The sequence below is a fragment of the Balaenoptera borealis genome, assembly GCF_965194805.1.
Source record: "Balaenoptera borealis genome assembly, chromosome: 2".
NCBI lineage: Eukaryota > Metazoa > Chordata > Mammalia > Artiodactyla > Balaenopteridae > Balaenoptera > Balaenoptera borealis.
This window is the reverse complement of record NC_138867.1, coordinates 170,797,480-170,818,048: the sequence shown is the minus strand read 5'-3', so window position 1 is coordinate 170,818,048 and position 20,569 is coordinate 170,797,480. Positions and strand designations below refer to the sequence as shown.

General features: G+C 52.8%; 1 protein-coding gene across 8 annotated transcripts in view; it reads left to right on the top strand.

Annotated features, from left to right (window-relative positions):
* The window catches only part of BRD4 (bromodomain containing 4), an 80,423-nt gene that overhangs the window by 46,649 nt on the left and 13,205 nt on the right, over positions 1-20,569 (top strand). For 3 of the 8 annotated variants that reach the window (XM_082382861.1, XM_082382858.1, XM_082382860.1), the window contains exons 3-11: positions 3,483-3,620; positions 4,735-4,870; positions 6,512-6,801; positions 7,481-7,846; positions 8,730-8,858; positions 14,413-14,622; positions 15,372-15,571; positions 15,917-16,212; positions 17,321-17,431. In XM_082382861.1, the coding sequence (XP_082238987.1) occupies positions 3,483-3,620; positions 4,735-4,870; positions 6,512-6,801; positions 7,481-7,846; positions 8,730-8,858; positions 14,413-14,622; positions 15,372-15,571; positions 15,917-16,212; positions 17,321-17,431 (1,876 nt within the window). Of the gene's footprint in view, positions 1-1,257; positions 1,330-3,482; positions 3,621-4,734; positions 4,871-6,511; positions 6,802-7,480; positions 7,847-8,729; positions 8,859-14,388; positions 14,623-15,371; positions 15,572-15,916; positions 16,213-17,320; positions 17,432-20,569 lie in introns of all 8 variants that reach the window. The other 5 variants (XM_082382857.1, XM_082382859.1, XM_082382864.1 and 2 more) reach the window with 3 other exon arrangements.

Genomic DNA, 20,569 nt, shown 5'->3' with positions numbered 1-20,569 from the left:
TCTGTAGAGATGTTGAAACGGGTAGAGGGCTGCTTGCAGCTTGCCTTTCAATTCCGTGGGGAGCTAAAGTGGGGTCACTTGATGGTCCGGGCCCTCCCTCCTCAGATGTGGTCAGCCCGCTTCACCCAGTAGGTTTAGCAGATGTGGTTGGTCAGATTGTGAGAGGGACTGGCTTGCTGCAGTACCTCTTCTGGTACTGGTGTTGTCATCATCACCCAGAGCACAGGGCAGGGAAAGGTAGTAGAATAACTCCCAGGGAGCCAAGTACATGGAGGTGGCCTGGATGGAGAGAAGGGAGTATGGGTGCAGCTTTGTCTCTGGCTGCCTCTGCATACCCGCTCACACCTGCCTGCCTTGTTGTGGCCACACTGCACTTGCCTTTGTTCTTTTGTACCCCTGTTCCTCTCCTTTTTCCTTTGAGAGCTTTCCATTTGCCCACATTCCTAGCAAATGGTTCTGGAAACTCAACTTGTACCTCTAACTGAACCTCGGGAGCAAACGGGATAAATGTGTTAATTTTTTCCTTTCTTCAAAGCATCAAGGACTAATTGTCTTTAAATTGCCCTCTGCTGTTTGCCAAATCCCACACACTCACCTGGGCGAGGGAATTGGAATTAGATGATTGTTGCAGTTGACCCAGATATGGGTTTACGGGTTAGAGCTGCATGGGTATAGGATCCTCAGCCTCTGCCAGGCGTCCGGTTTCAAGAAGGAGGGACACACCAGTGTGACCTTCCTTGCTTGAAAGTTGCTGTGTCTGTAACAGCTGGCCGGTACTATCTATCCGTTGAATACCCATCATATGCACTCAGGGGAGGAGAGTCAGGAGGGGGAACTGCAGGTCTGGGTCACGAACCGACTGAGGAAAGGGCATGGGAACAGAAGAAGGGTCCTCACCAAATCTGCACTTCAGAGGTCACTCTCATCATTGACCACAATCAGGAGTAGAGGCAGCGAACCCGTCACTGGGGGGAGGCTCTTGGGAGAGCTTGCTATACCAGTTTCTAGCTGGGCTAATGGGCTGGGCCCTGCGGGGTCCACAGGTGAGGTGACCTTCCCAGAGCAAATGCAAAGAATGGGGAGAGAAGGAGCTGGGGGTTGGAATCCAAGGGGGGCCCACAGCTCTTATAGCACTGGAGGGAGGCGGGAGGCCAGGAGAATCACCCGCAGAGAGCAGTCCCCCAAGTTTCTACGTCAGAGACTACAGGGAGGTCAAACAGATGAGGATTCCGACCTGACCCTACTGTTGGCCTTTAGGAGGGCATTGGTGACCTTAGGAAGATGTGACGCAGAAGTAGAAACCAGATTCGCGACGGTGTGAATCAGAAGGTGAGGATGTGAAGCCATCATTTCAAGAAACTTGGCTTTGAAGGGAAAGCGCGGCAGGGCCAGATGGAGGAGGGGTTGGTTTGTTACAGGAAGATGCAGGGGGTGCAGAGGCAAGGAGAGCTGAGAGGGTGAAAACTAAGGAGAAAGGGGAATTGGGGGACTTGAGATCCTGAGAAGGCAGCATCCCAGCCAGCAGGACAGACACGGGTGGGTAGTCTGTTAGGCCAAGGGGTTTGGGAGTTTGAGGTCATTCTCTGAAGTGGAGGCCAGGCTCCCCAGGGGCCACAGTGTGACTAGATGTCACCCTCAGCAGCTCTGACGTAGGAAGAAGAGAGGTGGGAGAGCTAGGGGCTAACCCTGAGGAGTGGGGCAGGGCTGTTTGGCTGGGAGCAATGTCATACTAATGCCCAGTTTTCCAGGGACATCCCCTTCTCCAGGAAATATTAATAGGGCCACCTCAAAAAAGGGTTCATTCTTTTTCTGTTTTCTGATGCCTTCTAGATCTTTACCTGTGTTTTGGCCCCTGTTCCTTGTTGGGCTTCTTATTAGAATGCTTGTGCCTCTTTCATTCAGAACACATGTACAGTTGGATTGTCATGCCCCTTAAACCCCTGTCTCCCTTTCAGTCCTCCCAGCCCCCATCCTCTTCTGTCATCATCTCACCTCCTCCTTCCTACTCTGTCCTCAACCACTATCCTGTTGGGCCTTGAACCACTTTTGACACACTGAGGCCAATTCAAGCACCTGACACCATTCTAAGTAGACCTTTGGCCGTGGAATAAAATCTAAATTTCCCCTGGGGCAGATATATTTGGACTTGGTTCTCTTGGGAAAGGTGGTCAGAGCAAATGTAACGTAGAAGGTCTGGTTCAGTCGCCCCTTGAGGCTGGGCAGGGCTGTGATCTTTGCCAGCCCTATGTGTATGCCAGTGGCTTCTATTCCTTTCTCATGGGTGTCAGAGCAACTCAGAACCTCACACCGCTTGCTCACCTTTTCAGTATTGTCCACCACTGTTCCTGGGCAGGACCTCGGTGCTTGCTAAAGCATAGGCCTGCCCCTCTGCTGTCAGGCTTCCCCTTGGACTTGGTTCTGATAACTTCACCTGAGTCTAATTGCGGGAGCTTCAGAGAATGTGGTTCTCAGTGGGGCTGGATGGCTGTATGCAGGTCCCCCTTTTTGCCTGGCTCTCTGTGGTCCTTCCACCTGGAAACCTGGGCACTGCCTGATCTGTCCCCAAATTCCTCCTGTGGTTGATGTTAAAAATAAGCATTTGGTTTTAGAATAGGTTTCGATTTAGAAAAAGTTATGATGGTAGAAGAGAGTTTGATTTGAAGAGCTTTAGGACATCTACGCCTGCCGTCTGGCTTCTTCTGTTTAGCACTTGTAGAGTAAGATCCAAAGGTTTGAGGAGTGGGTCTGCTGCCGGGGGCGGGGGCGGTGGGGGGGGGGGCAGGGGGCAGAGGGGGTTGTGTGGTGTTTTTTGTTTTGTTTTTACTAAGGATTGTGAGGGCTGTCCATTTGATTCCTCATCTGGCACTTAACCTGGTTAGTTGTTGAACTGTATCCAGATACTAGTGGATCCTTAGTGGTAGACTGTGCAGGTAAAAGAAATGGAAGTGCGATGAACTGAAGGTAGAGGCTTTTGCTCCTTGGTTCTTTAGTGTGACAGGAAGCAAGGGATCCAGTTGTTACGGGTGGGCTTGAATGCTGGTTCTGTAGGATTTTGCATTTTATGGATGTGGAAAATTTGAAACAGGGGGAGAAAGTAGAAATTACCATGGGTTATTTTACCAGATAAGAACCACTTTTTTAAAGGTTGTATGCTTTCTGCATTACTTACTAAAAATGAAAGGACATTTTAACATCAAAAAAAATAGAGGAGAACATAGATCTCAGTAAAGACAGCCTAGCCTGTTCCCAGACAGGACAGCTGGCAAACTTGCACATTTTTTCTCTAAATTGCCACCCAGCTTTTAGTAATCCTTCCCTGATCCACTTTATCTTGGGATCCCCATGAGATGGCTCACTGATGCCATGGAAGAGCTTAGGTCTGCATGTCTGTAGAGTGACCTGGAGTGACATCTGCAGGCCCACCTGTGAGTACTGCATGGCTGCAGAGGTGACATTGGCCTTTTGCTCTCTCTGCTCTCCAGGATTACTATAAGATCATTAAAACACCTATGGATATGGGAACAATAAAGAAGCGCTTGGAAAACAACTATTACTGGAATGCTCAGGAATGTATCCAGGACTTCAACACTATGTTTACAAATTGTTACATCTACAACAAGGTGAGATGTGGAGGCTGATGGAGAAGGAGAAGGTAAAGGAGGAGGTGGGCGTGTCTGGAACCCATTGGGCAGGGGTGCTGGGTGCAGGTGGGATCAGAGTCCAACGAGAGGAGACCATTGGCAGCAGAGGTAAATGGGACTGCTGGTTTTGCCTGTGACTGGGTGTGTTTCTTTTGAGGCCAAAAACATTTTGGTCGTGTTTCCAAGCAGTCCTTGTTAGCTGGAAGCATGTGCTTCTGATACCCTTGGGCCTTTGGTTCTTGAGCATGTCTAGTAGAGAAGGTGTGAAAAGGACAGTGACGACTCATTAAAAAGTCTGTTTGGATGACACAAATTGTCAGGAAGGAGCCTACCAAGATACAGTTGTACAAAGGTGTGCTCAAACAGACACCTAAATGTGAGAGAGGGTACAGTGGGGCCCGCCCGCCTCATCTGGAACTGTGGACATGACCATTGACAGCTAATGGCCATAGAATCAAGTGTCCCCTTACAGGGTCGGTCTTACATGTAGACGTAAATGTCACTTAACCCAGTAGCCAAACCATTCAGCTCGATTGTGTCTTGAAGCCAGATCATTTGTTTAAAGTCTCAGCTCTCACCACTAGGTTTAAGGGAAATGTGGACAGATGAGGTTCTCCATTTAGAGCTGAGTGGGAACAGCACGTGGCAGTGTGAAGTGGGCATTTCCCCAAGCCCCAGTGAGCTGCTTTGGGGATGTACTAGGGAACATTATTGTTGGAGCCCTGCTCATGTATCTGTGGCAAGAAATCCTGTGTAATTCAGATAATGCTAGTGAAGTTGAATTATGTCGAAGGAGGCTGTAGTGCAAGGGGGGCCCCTGTGTGTGGTTGGCAGTGCTTGATAGATACTTAAGGCATTGGGATGGTTTCTCAAGCCAGAGGTTAAAAGACTAGAGAGGCAGCCGACCTGCAGGCATATGAAGCCTCCATGATGCCAGGTAGGATAGCTGTGTTTTGGCCCTTTGGGGTTTAGATTGGGGAAGGACCCTGAATATGATGCTCCACACTTTGGGGCATAGGATGGGGAGCTCTTGTTCTGTCTAGAAAGGTGGGGAGGGCTTTCCAACCCTCACCCCATGTGTCTCCTCTTTTAGCCTGGAGATGACATAGTCTTAATGGCAGAAGCTCTGGAGAAGCTCTTCTTGCAAAAAATCAACGAACTGCCCACTGAAGAAACTGAGATCATGATAGTCCAGGCAAAAGGAAGAGGACGTGGGAGGAAAGAAGCAGGTAGGGTACCTTCCGTGTCCCCAGCACTATTAGCTTCACACTGAAATAGCCTGTGGCAAAGTGGGGACCCTTAAGGCAGTGTGAAATGGGCATTTCCGCAAGCCCCAGTGAGCCGCTTTGGGGATATACTGGGGAACAGTAAAGCAGGGAAATTGGCTTTATTTCTCCCTAGTCTTTGCCAGCCTTCTCCAATTTCACGTGGAGACTGGGAGTGGTGGGAAGACGACTATATTATACACTCCCTGCCTTGTTGCTGTTTGGGTATGGTGAGGCCAGGTTCATCAGGGGAACCAGCCCAGAGGGTCATATGACCATGTGACCCTCCAGCAAAGTAGAAAAAATTGGGCCTAGCATTTTTTTTTTTTTTTTTGATGGACTTCAGTTAAAAAGGAAGTATAACTTTTTCAAAGCATTTTTAAATTATTTGAATTCTTCATCCCACCAGTGCCATAGTCAGTCTTTGTTTTTCATTTTAGATAAATTAACCTGATCAAGGGCAGTTTTAATTAATATTCCAGTCTTAGAGCCTTAAGGTTTGTTATTTGAATTATTTATTAATACACTTGTGTTGGAGCCATGCCTGCTATTTGATAGCCTTCTGAAGTCAAGCCGTCTTTGTCTATCTTAGCACCTACCCCTGCCCCCCAGCCTGACACAGGATTCTGAAGGCCAGCTGGTAGGGAGTAGCCTACTCATGAAATGTTTCTGTCTAGGAAAAGTTTAAACAGCTGCCTTCTGCATCTTGCCATCCGCAGCTCCGTGCTGCAGAAAGGTGATGTTTGCAAGGTAGCCTGTGCTGTGAGTTGTTTGCTTCTCTAAGGAGTGGGCTTTCACGTGACTTCCTATCCCACGTGGAAGTGGTGGCTTCATGGGAGCAGAGGGGGTTGGCTAGATCCCCTGCAGTGCTGAGGGGTAGCCAAGGAGAGCTGGTCTTGAGGGTCACCCCTTAGCCATGGAACCTGCCCAGAGGCGTCCAATATCCTTACAACCAAGGAGCCCCATCCTCCCTGCCTGGGACAAGGGGTTTGGTCTTTACATGGGGTGGATGTAGGGCCTCGTGTGTTTCGGCTCACTCACACAACTGCAGGGAGGCAGACTGAGCCGGTCATGAAGGGCAGCAGCCGTCCAGCCTCCCCCTGTGATTCAGAGAGGTGGGGGTGGCCAATTTCCAGAAACCTTGGCCAGGGCTGCTGATTCCGGCCCCTTGCCAGAAATGCTTACTCAGAAGGCAGTGTTTCTGGGAATGAGGACAGCTCTGCCTGAAAGCACCAAGGAGCATTTTTTTGCTGTCAGTGTCCTGGTGCTGACTCTCAGCGTGTATTTCCTGTTCCTTTGGCTCAAGCCTTCATGCTCGTGAAGGGGACTCTGTGCCCGAGTCCCCAAATCAGGACTTGGAGCCAGGACACCCCAGGAAGTGTGGAATGTGGTATGCCACTACTCTCAGAGCCCCCTGGGACAGGTGGACAGATTTGGCTGAGGTCCAAGGTATTTAGGCTGTTCTGTCTCTTAGACAAATAGTTACAGAGGCACTGTTTGCCATGCCCACGCCGATGTGTGCTTGCCACATGTGGCAGTGTCCCCACAAGGTCAGCCGGCGTGCAGGCATGGCATCTAACCACCTGTCCCTTTTATGATTGGTAGGGACAGCAAAACCTGGCGTCTCTACGGTACCAAACACAACGCAAGCATCGACTCCTCCGCAGACCCAGACCCCTCAGCAGAATCCTCCACCCGTGCAGGCCACACCTCACCCCTTCCCCGCTGTCACCCCCGACCTCATCGTCCAGACCCCTGTCATGACAGTGGTGCCTCCCCAGCCACTGCAGACACCCCCGCCGGTGCCCCCTCAGCCACTGCCCCCGCCCGCACCAGCCCCCCAGCCTGTGCAGAGCCACCCGCCCATCATCGCGGCCACCCCACAGCCTGTGAAGGTGAGCGTCCTGTGCGTGTGTGTGGCCCAGCCTTACCACTGGCTGGCTCCGGTCACCTCAGCTAGATGACCCTTGCCTCCCCTTCCACTCCATTGTAGTGAGGCTTACAGAAGACAGTCACCTATCCTTGCTGATGCTTCTGGCTCCCAGGGCACTTGTGGGTATTTAGGACCTGGGGGGATCAAGCTGTGTTTAAATCAGCACAGCCTAAAAGCTGCTGTCTTGCTGACCCACAGATCCCGTAATTGAGTAACACCTTCCAGGGGGTTGCTGCCCCGCTTCCCATTTCTAATTTAGACTGCATATTTGCAGATGCTGTCTAAACAGTCTCTGAAATGTGCCTCCCATGGGTGGCCAGAGTGACAGAGGTTGGCTCTGGGAGAGGTCCCTGGCATGTAGGAAACTGCTTTCAGAAGTCTCTTTGGCCTCTGGTGAGCAGATCCCACACTCAGTTATGTGCTTTCTCCTGCCACTGGCAGGGTCCTGTCCCAGCTGCAGAAGAGAGTGGTGGGACAGGGTTTCCCTGTCTTCAGTCCTTCACCTGTGGAATTTACCTTTGGGCCCTGTTCCCTGTGAGTGTTGAGACCCTAGAAAGGACCTGGCTTCAGGAGTGACCCTGAGGGCCCGCTGTGCCGGCCGCTGCCTCTGACCGTGCCTATCGCGCCTGTGCTCTCGGCAGACAAAGAAGGGGGTTAAGAGGAAAGCGGACACCACCACCCCCACCACCATCGACCCCATTCACGAGCCACCCTCACTGCCCCCGGAGCCCAAGACCACCAAGCTGGTGGGCCCCCGGCGGGAGAGCAGCCGGCCTGTTAAACCCCCGAAGAAGGACGTGCCCGACTCGCAGCAGCACCCAGCGCCAGATAAAAGCAGCAAGGTCTCGGAGCAGCTCAAGTGCTGTAGTGGCATTCTCAAGGAGATGTTTGCCAAGAAGCACGCAGCTTACGCCTGGCCTTTCTACAAGCCCGTGGACGTGGAGGCGCTGGGCCTGCATGACTACTGTGACATCATCAAGCACCCCATGGACATGAGCACAATCAAGGTTAGTGGGTGTGCCCCTGGAGCTGGGGAAGGGGCTCCCTGGGATAAGGAAGGCCAGCATGTCTGAGGCCTGTTCAAGAGGAGGGCCCAGTCTTAGTAGCTGTCTAGGCTCTTCTCACCAGCCCAGAGAAGCCCAGTGCCCCCTGCTGGAGATTATGGGGAGTCATCTGAGATCATGTGGTCATTTTGGTCACAGACCAATGCTGCCCTTTCCCTCATCTGAGGATGAGCCCTCTTGTGGCCTTGAGGCCTAGTGCCCATAGATACCTTCACACTGTAGATGCTCCTGGAGAGTTTGGGGAGCGGCGACTTTGCCAGGCTCTATGTCATGGAGAGGGCCTTGGTGTCTCTTAGTAAGAGGCACACAAGTGCTGGCATTTTCACTGTAGTATTTTGAGGCCTTTTTGATTTTGTTTATTTTAAACCTTTTGGCACTTTTCTCCTTCTGAGAGTGGAGTAAGCCTGCCCAAACGTGGGATGGGCAGAGCAGGGGACATTGCTGTGTTCCTTATGACCAGTGTCCTGTCTGATGTCACCAGGACAAGTACAGGCCAGGTCAGAACTGGGCCCAGCCCTCCCTTTGCAGTTCTGGCTTAAGCTCTACCTCTGTGGCTTCTCTGTCCACTTGCCTTTTAGCCAGGCAACGTGGGTGGGTTTGGATGCTAGCAGGGCAGTTCCTGGCCCTGAGACTTGCTGTTGGAGTATCTCCTTGTCCACCTGGTGCTGAGAACTGGGGTGATAACCTCTCCCCACTGTGGTCTGGGTTAAACCCAGAGCCATTGCGAAGTTGACTTGCTCCTTCCTACAGGCAGCCCTCCTTGCTGCCACCTCCCCATTGGAGCAGGGGCAGCCATGGCTAACCAGGACCCGTCCTGTCTTTCTAGTCTAAACTGGAGGCCCGTGAGTACCGTGATGCTCAGGAATTTGGTGCCGATGTCCGATTGATGTTCTCCAACTGCTACAAATACAACCCTCCTGACCATGAGGTGGTGGCCATGGCCCGCAAGCTCCAGGTGAGGCTCTCGGGGAGCTCCAGGTGTGGCATCCTGCAGAGGAGCAGGCTGGCTGGGTCCTGGGTGGGCCAGGCCACTGTGGGCCTTGGCAGATTTTGTCACTTGCTTTGGTATAAAGCCATGTTGCTTTGGTATAAAGCCATGTTGCTTTGGAAGAGTGGACTAAAGTCAGGATAACACATAAATTTTACATTGGGATTATTTCCTTATGATTAAAGCAGGGTGGTTGGTTATGGTCTTGGGCATTTTGGATTTTGGGGTGTTCCACTGAAAGCCCCCCGCCCCCCTGCATTCGGTTGCCCTTGGCTGGAAGAGTGTGCGTCCTGTGCATGGCCCAACCTCTTCTCCAAAACAGACCTGTCTCAAGTCGGCGAGGGACACTCTTGCCAGGTAGACACTTTGTCACAGTTGTGAGCTGAAGTAACTGCCCAACTGTGGGCATTTCTTCACCAGAGCCTTGAAAGCCTTTGTTTGCCTTCCCGCTTCAGGGCGGCTGCTTCTAGATGTTCTGTGTGGCCATGATGCACTAATGGGTGGGATTCGTGGCCCCTTCAAGTTGATTCTGGGTGATGTACGCTGTGGAGTGCACACATGGGTGGAAGGGAGGGGCAGATTACAGCATAAATATGTGAACTAACTCCACTTTTTTCTGTTTAAAAAAAAAAAAAAAGGAAAAGCATATACCCCAATTTAAGCAGAGACATATCTTTGGGTAGAACGATCAGGAGTTAAAAATTATGGAGAAGAAAGTCGATATTTAGTACTGTTATAATCTGTTTTATTATTATTATTATTATTTGAAATTACACATAATAAAAATTCCCAGCCTCTTCTCCCCAAGGCCCCAGGTTGCACTTCTGCTTTCAGGGTCAGAGCAGACTGTGGGCTGGGCCACCTGCTGTCACAAGGTACAGGTCCAGTCTGCACATCCTGCATCAGGCCATCTCCTGGCATCTGGGTGGGGCTTTCTCACACCAGGCTTTCTCAGCCGTCTGTGAAATGGTTCCAGAAGCGAGGCTTGCAAAAGGCCTTTGGTGACCTGTGGGTTGGTGTCTATCAGAGGTCGCCTGAGCCCTGCTTTCCCGCCTGCCTCCCAGCTCTGTTAGCTCCACACGTTGTCATGCACTCACCAGCATAGTGTCTCCTATGTCATCATGTTGGAGCCAAGGCATGGTCCCCTTTGTTCTTTCACTGCAGCCTATCTGGGTTAGCCTTTAGTGCCCTGAAACTCTAGGTGTTTAAAAAAAAAAAAACAACTTATTAACATGGACCTGGCTATCGTTAAACACACACTCAGACTTGAAGGTTTGTGTTTCTACTGGCTGTTTATTTTATCTGAGGTTTTTTGTTTCGTTCTGTTTTTGGAAGGGGGATTCTCTTTAATTCAGTGCTGTGTTGTCTGCTTTCTTCACAAAGCTTCCTTTTTCAGTATTTACTTTTGCATTTCCCATCCTTGAAGCAGATCAGGCTTTATAACTTTTCTGCAATTCTCATATGTAGCCACTAGGTGGCAGTGGTGCCCATAGAGAGAGGCACACTCACCCCCTTTCCCCATTCTCTCTCCTTCTCCCCCCTGAGGACTTGGATAGCATTTGCCCAGATTAATACCCATGCCCTTTATTTGCCCTCATGCAAACAGCTAAACCAAAACAAGTTCTCTGTCAGCACCAAAGATCACTGTTTTGAGTGACTTTATTTAAAAAGAAGAAAGAAAATATTCTGATATATTTTAGCTCTTCATCTTCCTAATTTTTGTGCCTGTTTTATGGGGTTTTTTTTGTTTGTTTTGCTTTTTTTTTTTCCTTCTGGGAGTGGCATGAGCATGCCCAGACACGGGATTTGCTCATAGCAAGGGCACTGAGATGTTTGCCACAAAGCAGCCTCTTTTCTAAACATTGACTCCAGATACCAGGCTGGATGGGACAAGGTCCTTGCCCTCGAGGAGGGTCCACTTCAGGTGGGGGGAGGGGGCAGTGCGCAGTGGGCCACTCAGCACGGGGCTGCCTCTGCCCCCAGCTTGCTTTGCCCCTTGCAGGGTGGGTCTCTATGCTCTTGAAAGTAACATGCCAGGAGGTAGGTGGGGGTGTCTGATTCAGCCCAGTTGATGTGGCAGGCCCCCTGTGTGGACTTCTCTAGAAGGCAGTTCCTGTATTTTGTAGCATTTTGAGCTGTGTTTTCTTCTTTCTTTCGAAGCTTTCTAGGATCAGCATGGTTTAGGTGGCTAGATTGCCCACTGGGGAGGAGGAGTAACAAAATCCCAGCCCTTGTTTGCCTCAGTAAGAGGTGTTGGGACCTACTGTCTCTTAATTAGGCTGTGCACAGAGACTGGGATTTACCCAGAAAGTTTTACAGGAAAGGATCCACTTCATATTCCTCTTCTGGCCTCTAAATTCTGGGCCTTTAGAAAACCCACATCCTGCCACCTGGCAGCTGTGGTCACAAAGATAGTCAGGAGCCCCTGGGCTCAGGGTTTCCTTGGGAGCCTGAGCGTGGCTTGGGCTGAGGGCTGCTAGCCTAGCTGGTGGACCCAGAGCTGCTGGTGGTACTGTCCTATACTCCTCACTGTGAAGTGAGGAGTAATTTAGGAAGTTTTGCACCTATGTGGATTACCAGAGTTTTATTTTGAGAGAAAGTGCAGATTCATGGTGGTACGCAATTGTTTTTACGGCAAGGAAAATAATTAAACTGAGAAAAGTGTGTTAGGGTCCTGCATTAGATCCCAGAGGTAGGAAGCTTTTGAAGCGTGTGTGAGAGTGTGTTTGTGTATCTGAGTGTTCACTCACAGCCGCATCCCCAGCACCTGGCACCTCGTGGGCCTCCACGGCCTACATTCTACTCCCCATCTCTCTGCCCTGGTTATGCCCAGGTATGGCTAAGCCTCACAGCAATATCCAGGCATGGCCAAAGAGGGGCCGACTGGGCAACATCTTCTCCTTGGGTCTCTACCTGTGCTCAGCTGCAGGCTGGTTTGCCTGGGAGTCTTCGGGCACTGCAACCTCCCAGCACCTGAGCATCTCTGTCTCACTAAAGGGGAAGAGGGGAGCTCCCTCCATGAATCTGATGTAGCCCAGAGTAGATGGCCCTGGTCAACATTCCAGCGAGAGGAGATACTTACTCTCTGAAACCAGTGTTCTTTCTGATGTCGAGAATTGCGACATGGCTCAGATTCTTGGAGTGGGGTGGAGGTAATGTCACACCAGGCGGAGTAGATGGGTTCACCTGAATACACTGCCAGCTCCAGTGCAGAAGCCCTGAGCCCCTGCTCCCCTGGTGGACGCTGGTTGTTGGTGGTCACCGCTCCTTCCTGTCACTGTCCTCCCTCATGAGATACTTGCCCTGGGTGCATCTCATTGGGTTTTACCATCCTCTTGTCTGCCCCCACGCCCCTTTGACCTTTCTTTTGTACCATCCTCCTGGGTGTCTGCAGCTATTGTCCTCCTCTCATTCTTAGGTCTCAAGTTCCCCAAAGGCTCTTTGCCACCCCTTGCTGTTTCTACCTTAGCACTTAGGGCACTTTACAACTATTTGTGTTCACCCCTTGAGGGCAGGGAGCACATCATTCTTGTTTACCACAGAGCAGGTGCAAGTCTCAGCCACTTGGGAAGGTTTTCTGCAACAGCCCTTAGCTCACTGGCACACAGGCCCGAGTGTGTTTCCCAGAATGTCCCCAACTTGGGCTGGTGCAGGTGGGAGGATGATGGGTCATTCAACTGGGCACAGCCAGGAGGCGGGCAACCCACCTGGCTTTTGCCTCATGCTCCTTGCTGTTTGGTCTTGGGGCTTTGGGAGGGCAGGGGCCAGAAGCAGCTAGGGAGTGGAAGGAGGCCTTAGGGTGGGTGCCACCCCCATTTCTACAACAGTCACAGCCTGTGGGGCAGGAACAGGGATGTCCTTGTGGTAAGGGTAGAGCTGTCCGGCAGCTGGCATGGGGGACTAGGTTCACATACCAGTGGCACGAGATAGCTTCCGCTTGGTAAAGTGTCACCTCCCAGCAGCACCAAGTGCTTGGCCCTGCTTGCCACCCTTCTCCCTTCTTGGGGTCCTGATGCCCTGCCACCTTCTTAGACACATTTCTCTAAGAGCAGGCCTGGCTCTTCCAGATGCTCATGTGGGTCAGTCATGGACCTGAGCCTGCCCACATCCAGGGCACCGTGAGCAGAGAGGGTCTTGCTCACCTGGTGTGAAGCCCCCCCTCTCCCTGGCAGCTTGAGTGATGATGGTATCTGGTCATCCCTCCTGTTTGTCTTCTCTGTTGCCCTCAGATCTGCTCCATGATTTATTTCTGATTAAATTAGAAAGTTATTGCCTTTCTAGTACTTAAACTGAAAACCACTCAGATAGCAGAGTTCAGGCAGCACCTTGCTGAGAGGAGAACCTGCCTTGGAGGAGACCGAACCTGAGTAGTCTGGAGGGGAGGGGACAGTACCACAGTTGTGTGGAATGCCTGCCCTGCTGCCCAGGTCACTCTTTTCCAGTTTCCTGGGGGCGGGGAAACCTGAAGCTGCGTTCCAGAGACATCAGGAGAGTCTTCTAGGGTGGGCTCTGTCAAATATACTCAAGTTTGAAATAGCAGCCTTGGAGCTCAACCCCCACAGCCCTTCTGGGCCATGCTGCTCTCTCAAACATCGATTCACACTTGAGGAAGGCCCCCCTTCTGTTATGTGAGTTGCTGTGTTAACTGACTTATTCCAGGCTTAAAGCAGGTCTCAAAATCCTACTGGAAAACCAGATCTCAGGAGCTCCTGGGGTGGGATCCTATGCTCAGTCAGCCCAGAGTCTCTGCTCACATTGCTTGCACCTCACAAGGCTGGCTCTCTCCCATAGCCTGTCCTCAGCGCCCCATATCTCGTCTATACCTTTCTCACATTTCTGGTGTACCCTGGAGATGCCCCAGGCAGTGGCATGGCCCTGCTCAGTTATGTGCCCACTACAGCGAGGACTTGATCTCCTCACTGGCTGTGGGCTCTGTTCCCACACTCCCACCTTGGGACCTTTGTTCCCTCTGGAACTCTAAAACTGCAGACCCCACCCGCTCCCTATGGGAATGTGAACCATAAGACCCCTGTTCTGTTCACTGTTGTGTCCTGGTGCCCGGCCCACCGTCCAGAAGGCTCCCTTGAGATGTGCTGACTGAATGAGCATCAACCTGATGGGAGCCTCAGAGCACTCTTTCTGTGGGTCCTGTCCGGGCCTGCCATCTGTCGAGGATCCCCAGACTGATGTCCTCATTGGGCTGGCTATCTCCTGTGATGTGAGTCACCTGTCCTCACCTCGGCTGTGTCTCCCAGGGAGTGGGTGCCAGGCCATGTCGGGAGCACCTTTCTCCCCAAAGTGAGATTTGAAAGAGGAGTGTTGAAAGAGTTATCAGGGGGCCCTTGCCAGCCCCCTCGCCTTAGTGATAAGGAAGGGGGTCACCATTGACTCAGCCCTCTTTGCTTCCTGTTGAGTCACCCCCAGCAGCCAGGGATAGTGTGACGCTGGGCCACAGTCCAGGCGCCCCCAGGGCACCCAGCAGCCCTCACGGGCACAGCTTCCCCCTACCCCTCACCTCCAGGATGTGTTCGAGATGCGCTTTGCCAAGATGCCGGATGAGCCCGAGGAGCCTGTGGTGGCTGTGTCCTCCCCAGCGGTACCACCGCCCACCAAGGTTGTGGCCCCGCCCTCATCCAGTGACAGCAGCAGCGATAGCTCCTCAGACAGTGACAGCTCCACTGATGACTCCGAGGAGGAGCGAGCCCAACGACTGGCTGAGCTCCAGGAGCAGGTGAGGACACAGGCAGCCCCATTTTCAAACCAAAACCCCCCGCCACCCCCCTGCCTCCCCCCCCGCCCCCAGCATGAGTTCCAGCATGAGCAGAATTCCCACTGGTCCCCTTGTGCCAGGTCAGGTGCATATTGTTCATACTTATATGTACACTGTGGGTATGGAGATGGGGTGACATGGCCGTTCCCTGGGCAGAGGTGAGGCTTTTGGAGCCTTCTGGTATCTGGAAGGAGGAGGCCGAGCCAGCGTGTCCGTCTCTCCTGGGGCTTCCTGGATTCTCCTCTCTCCACCAGCTGGCCATTAGGCCTTTAGCGCCCACATGTGTCTATGCGCTCCTTTTTTTTAAAAAAATATTTATTTATTTGGCTACGCTGGGTCTAGTTGCCGAGTGCGGGTTCTTCGTTGCGGCATGCGGGCTCTTTTAGTTGCCGCATGCGGGCTCTAGTTCCTTGACCAGGGAATGAACCTGGGCCCCCTGCATTGGGAGCGCGGAGTCTTAACCACTGGACCACCAGGGAAGTCCCTGTCTATGCGCTCTTGCCCAGCCTCTTTAGGGACCCTCTTCTTGGAACCAGCATGGTCATGGGGCTTGAGTGACTCCTCTGACAAGGAGGACACTGGGCCACCCTGGGAGTTAAGGGTCTGGGTGGGCATGGGCACTTTGGATATCTAGTGAGACGGCAGGTCATGGAGCTGAGGGCCAGAGACCAGGGTGACGGGAGTGTGTGTCTTGCTTGTCTGCTCCACAGCTCAAAGCCGTGCACGAGCAGCTTGCAGCCCTTTCACAGCCCCAGCAGAACAAACCAAAGAAAAAGGAGAAAGACAAAAAGGAAAAGAAAAAAGAAAAGCACAAAAAGAAAGAGGAAGTGGAGGAGAATAAGAAAAGCAAAGCCAAGGAACTTCCTCCCAAAAAGACAAAGAAAAATAATACCAGTAACAACAACACAAGGTCTGTGGGTCACCCTTACCCCCACCAGTGCCCCTAGTCCAGATGGGGACAGTGGGGAGGGAGGCTGCCTCTCTGCTCTTTTTTCTGGGATGGGCCTTTGAGGCAGGGAGGATAGCAGGTAGCATGGTGCAGGCGGCAAGACAAACCACAGCAGCCCCCCAGTTCACCACTTGTGGTCTCAACTGCAGCCACGTGCCCCCAGGAAGGCGCTGCCAGCGCCCCCTGTTTCCTGTGAAGACCACTGGGTGGGGGTGTGGAAGCCTCCCCAAGCCCTAAATGGAGGGATATGCACCCACCTTCCCCCAGGGACCCATTTTTAATGGTGTCTGCATCACCCCTTCGTAGCAAGAAGGAGCCAGCACCCATGAAGAGCAAGCCCCCTCCCACATATGAGTCGGAGGAAGAAGACAAGTGCAAGCCCATGTCGTATGAAGAGAAGCGGCAGCTTAGCCTGGACATCAACAAGCTTCCTGGTGAGAAGCTGGGCCGCGTGGTGCACATCATTCAGTCGCGGGAGCCCTCACTCAAGAACTCCAACCCCGACGAGATCGAGATTGACTTCGAGACCCTGAAGCCATCCACCCTGCGTGAACTGGAGCGCTATGTCACCTCCTGTTTGCGGAAGAAAAGGAAACCTCAAGGTGCCCTTGGGCACCCTGGGGCGGTGGTGGGGGTGTTCCCAGTCCTGGGTGAGGGAGAGGGCTGGGCAGATGGGCCAGGCTGCTATCCTTGCACCTCTAGTAGTGAGGCCCCTGTTGGCACCTTCAGGTAACTTTGCCTTCCAGTCTCGGCCCTCGTTCTCTGCAGGCTTGCTTTCTTTCCGATTATAAAATCTGCGTTCTTGACATAGAAACCTCTGAAGGGTTGTGACATCAGACTCAGCCCTAGGCTTATTGGTGCCTTTGTTGATCTCTCTGGCTGCTGGCCATCTGGGGTCCACCTGCACCTAGGTGTCCTAAGCCTTGCTCTGAGCAGCAGCAGCTTTCGTCCTTAGCTTCCTGCCTCTGAGTCTTCCCTAGAAGCCACCCCCCTACGTCTTTGGGGTCTCTGGGCATGGGGGGCGTGGCTAGGAGGAAAGGCATTAGGTTGGCACTGTGCCTGCCTGCTTTCTTCTCTAGCTTGGTGTGGACACCCCCCCCCCTCCGCCCCCCAGGTCTTCCAGGCAGCTCTTTTGTGTTATCAGTGCCTTGTCTTGGCTTACAGCTTTTGCGTTAGAACCAGTAGGACTTAGGATCCACATCAGGGCTTTGCACACAGCCTTCATTCCAGCCCGGACTGACTCCTGGGGTCCTTGGCACACACACACCCCCCTTCCTCCGCCCAGGGTGCCACACAGTGACACTCGCCTCAGTCTGCACACTGAGGTGCTGGGAGATCCCTTGGGGCTCTTTCCTTATCTTGTTTTGTCTTTGACTGTCACGTCCCCTTTAGGTCCTCTTTACCCACTGTCAGAAAAGTAGCTGAGGGGGCATAATCCCGGCAGTTCCTTGTGTTAGAGAATTCTCTCCTGCCCTGGTCTCTTAATCCTTGATGAACCCTGCAAAAGGGTATTTTGAGAGATTGGAGGGGCCTTGAAAGTCCATTGTAAGCCAAGTGTTTGGCTGGCATGCATGGTAGGCTAGCTGCTTACCATTGGGAAATGTGGGTCTGGCCGGGGTTCGGAAGGATTGCAGCTGGCCATTAGGAGCAGCCCTCTGGCTCGTGGGACTCAGGGCCCTGCCTGACTCTGTCCCTGTTGCTTTATTGCAGCGGAGAAAGTTGATGTGATTGCTGGCTCCTCCAAGATGAAGGGCTTCTCATCCTCAGAGTCGGAGAGCACCAGCGAGTCCAGCTCCTCTGACAGCGAAGACTCTGAAACAGGTTAGGTGTCTAACTTAGAGCCCTGTTGGAATCCTGCCTGTGCTCCGTCCTGTGTCCAGGCTACCAGAGGCCAGAGATGGCAGTCATAAGAACTTGCTGGGCCCTCTCATCTCTCCATCTACCTGGTCACCATGTTAATCTCTAACTGTGGGGGGTGCTTAGCCCTGCACCTGCCCCCACACTGCCCTCGACCTGGGCTGGGGCAGGGAAGACAGGTAGCCAGGGGTGTTGACACTGCAGAGACCTGGGAAAGAAGGGGTGGGGGCAGATGATGGAATTGATCTTAGCGTGACCCTGCCCAGCCTCACAGTCTTCCGTGTGTCACAGTTGCATGCAACACAGCCCTTTCAGGTGATGTGCTTTGGCAGGTGTGGAACAGCCTGCTTTTGGCCCTGCTGTTCCTGGGGCTTAGGGCACTGCCATCCTCCCCAGAGTGTGCTCACTGCTGCATTGGCTACTCCTAACTGCACGCACTTGGACATGCGTGTCGTGTACCTCTAACAGTTCCTTCTCTCCATGCTCCATGGGCGTGCACGTGTATCCACTGGTGCGCCTGAACAGCAGCTTTGACACGGGAGGTGGGGGGCAGGTGGAGATGCTGAGAGCTGTGCTGGTGGTGGGGAAGGGGACCTTTCCTCCAGATACAAGCTCTCCTGGTTATTCTCAGGGGAGCAGATGCTCAGACTGGCCCAGAGGAGAGGCTAGGGAAGAAGCCTGGTGACTAGCCTGTTCTGTGAGGTGGAGCTGGCCTTCTCTGGGTGAGCAGAGTTGTCCCTGGGCAGGTCTAACTCTGTCAGCTGAGCAGACAGTCTGTGGACCACCCGCGAGCCCGCCCTGGGACCCTGGGCGTGTCCCTCCAGGCAGGCTGCAATGTGCACATCCACAGTGGGAAACATGTGTTCGGGCAACGAAGACTCCTGGCATATTCTTTCATGTACCTATTTTATCCCTGATATTTTTTCTAACTGGAAATAAACGATAAGCTCCACTTTGTTCACATAAATAATGTGACCTGGTCGTGCCAAGGAAGTTTGAGGATCATTTGCAGCAGTTGGAAAGACTGAAGCTGCTCTGAGGTGTGTGGGTCCACAGGTCCTCCTGTGGGCTCAGCCTGCCTCTGTCCAGGGAAGCTGGGGACAAGGGGGCGTCTGGGTCTTGTCACTGCTCCTCTTCCCTTCTGCAGTAAGGACATCAGGTTTCCAAAGTGTTGGGGGAGGGCTCTGGACTACCTCATTTTCAGTGGGCCAAAGTGACATGAAAGTCATTAAGTATATTCTGTATTTATTGAGCTCCTTTTGTATGCAAAGATTGCTGTGAGTAGTTTGCTGGCTGCCTCTTTTCTCCATCCTTTACCTCTTTCTTTCTTCCTAACCAGCTCACCCTTCCATTGCTTTTTTAAATCTGTCTGCCAGCAGGGGGCACCGCATCTGGTGCTTGCTCAGGCAGAGCTGGCCCCAGGCCAGAGCCCAGCGCCCTTAGCAGGGTGAATGGCCATATTCTTGGGCCCAATTAGCATTCCTGGTGGCTGCTGACTTCTCACTTTCAGTGCCAGCCAAGCCTCAGGTTTGTCTTTCCCTCTGGGGTTTTGTACCTCCTGCATTTTCCAGCAGGCTGCTTCTACTAGGGGTTTCATAGCGTTTTCTCCTAAGGATCTGAACAACCAAAGAATACCCCAGAGGTTGAAAATGGCAGCGGGACCAGATAGCTAAAACAGCATGGTTTGGCCCCACCCACCGTGGCACCTTAGGGGACCATGACCATCACACCTGATGTCCCCGTTGCGAATCTGTGACTGTGGCCTTTGTCCCTGACTCCTGAGCGCCCTACAGCCCCCCTGCTGCCGCCTGCTGCGGAGTGACCATGACAGCATTTCTAGCAGCTCCCTGCTGCTGCCGAGATTTTTTTGTTTCCCTCCACATTTTTCCCCTTTTTAAAGAAGCTGGAAGGATTGTGCAACAAGTAATCTGAGAGTCCTGGGAACAGCTGTCCTGGCAGGAAGGAGGGTGAGATTTACAGTCTCAGAGCCGCCAGCCTGCAGGCTCCCAGGCTCCGGCAGTCCAGCCCTGGCGGCTCCCTCAGCTGCCTCCAGCTCCTTCCTCTTCCCAGGCACCCTCCCCACCTTGGGTTTTACGAGCGTCTCTTTTGTCTTCGTGGTCCTGACTTTTCCTTTGCCTTCTGTGTGCACTGGAGAGCTCTGTCGGAGGCCAGCTGAGAGCTTTTACTCTTGGGAGGGACCCACCCTGTGTAGGTTTGTGCCCTGCAGCTCAGATGCTACAGGTTCCAAAGTGGGAGGCTGTGCCCTGGCACCACTGAATGTGGCCATCTGCCACCCCCATCCTGCACAGGAACCTGCACTTGCTCTCCGGGCAGCTCCTCCAGTAGCCGCTCGTGCTGGGTCCATGGAGATGGGTAGATGTCTCTGACCAGTTACAGGTGGTTCTGCCTTGCGGGGGATGGGGCCTGGTGGGGGCACTGAAGGTATTTCTCTTGGTCTTTGGGGTCTTAATTGTTTTGCCCTTCTTGTTCTTGTGTTTCCATTTGGATTAATGCCGAAATTCCTAAGGGCCTATATTTGTCAGTTCTGCCGACACAGCCCTGGGACATGAATCACCAAAAGAAATTGAACAGAGGCACTAAGTTGGGACTAGGGCAGTGGTACGTGGACTCCTCTCTGGCCACTGTCCATAGACAAGGATGCTGCTAGCTGCTTAGGACATGGGGCTGGTCCTTGGGGCAAGGCCGCTTCAGGGAGGCAGTGCATCCACAGACTGGGGCGGAGGGGGTGTTCCTTTTCCAGCTCTGTCCCAGGCCACCGTGTGTTCCTCCTCATGTCCAGCAGCATGCAGCACTGCTGGCCAGTCCCACCACATCTTTTGAACCCAGCTGTTACTTGAGTCGTGGTCTTCCACTGAGCTTTGATTCTGGTTAAACTCTGAATCTGCTTGAGGGACAGAAGGCAGTGGTACAAGTGCCACCCTCCCACTGCCCCTGAGCCATCTGAAGCTTTCACCCCATCACATTGCTGATGTCTGGCTCTTCCCAAATGCCACCCACAGATCTTTATGGGTGGGGCGGCCACACAGTTCCTGTCCCTCTCAGGAGCACCCCTGGCCTGGGCTGGGACAGGAGTTCAGGGAA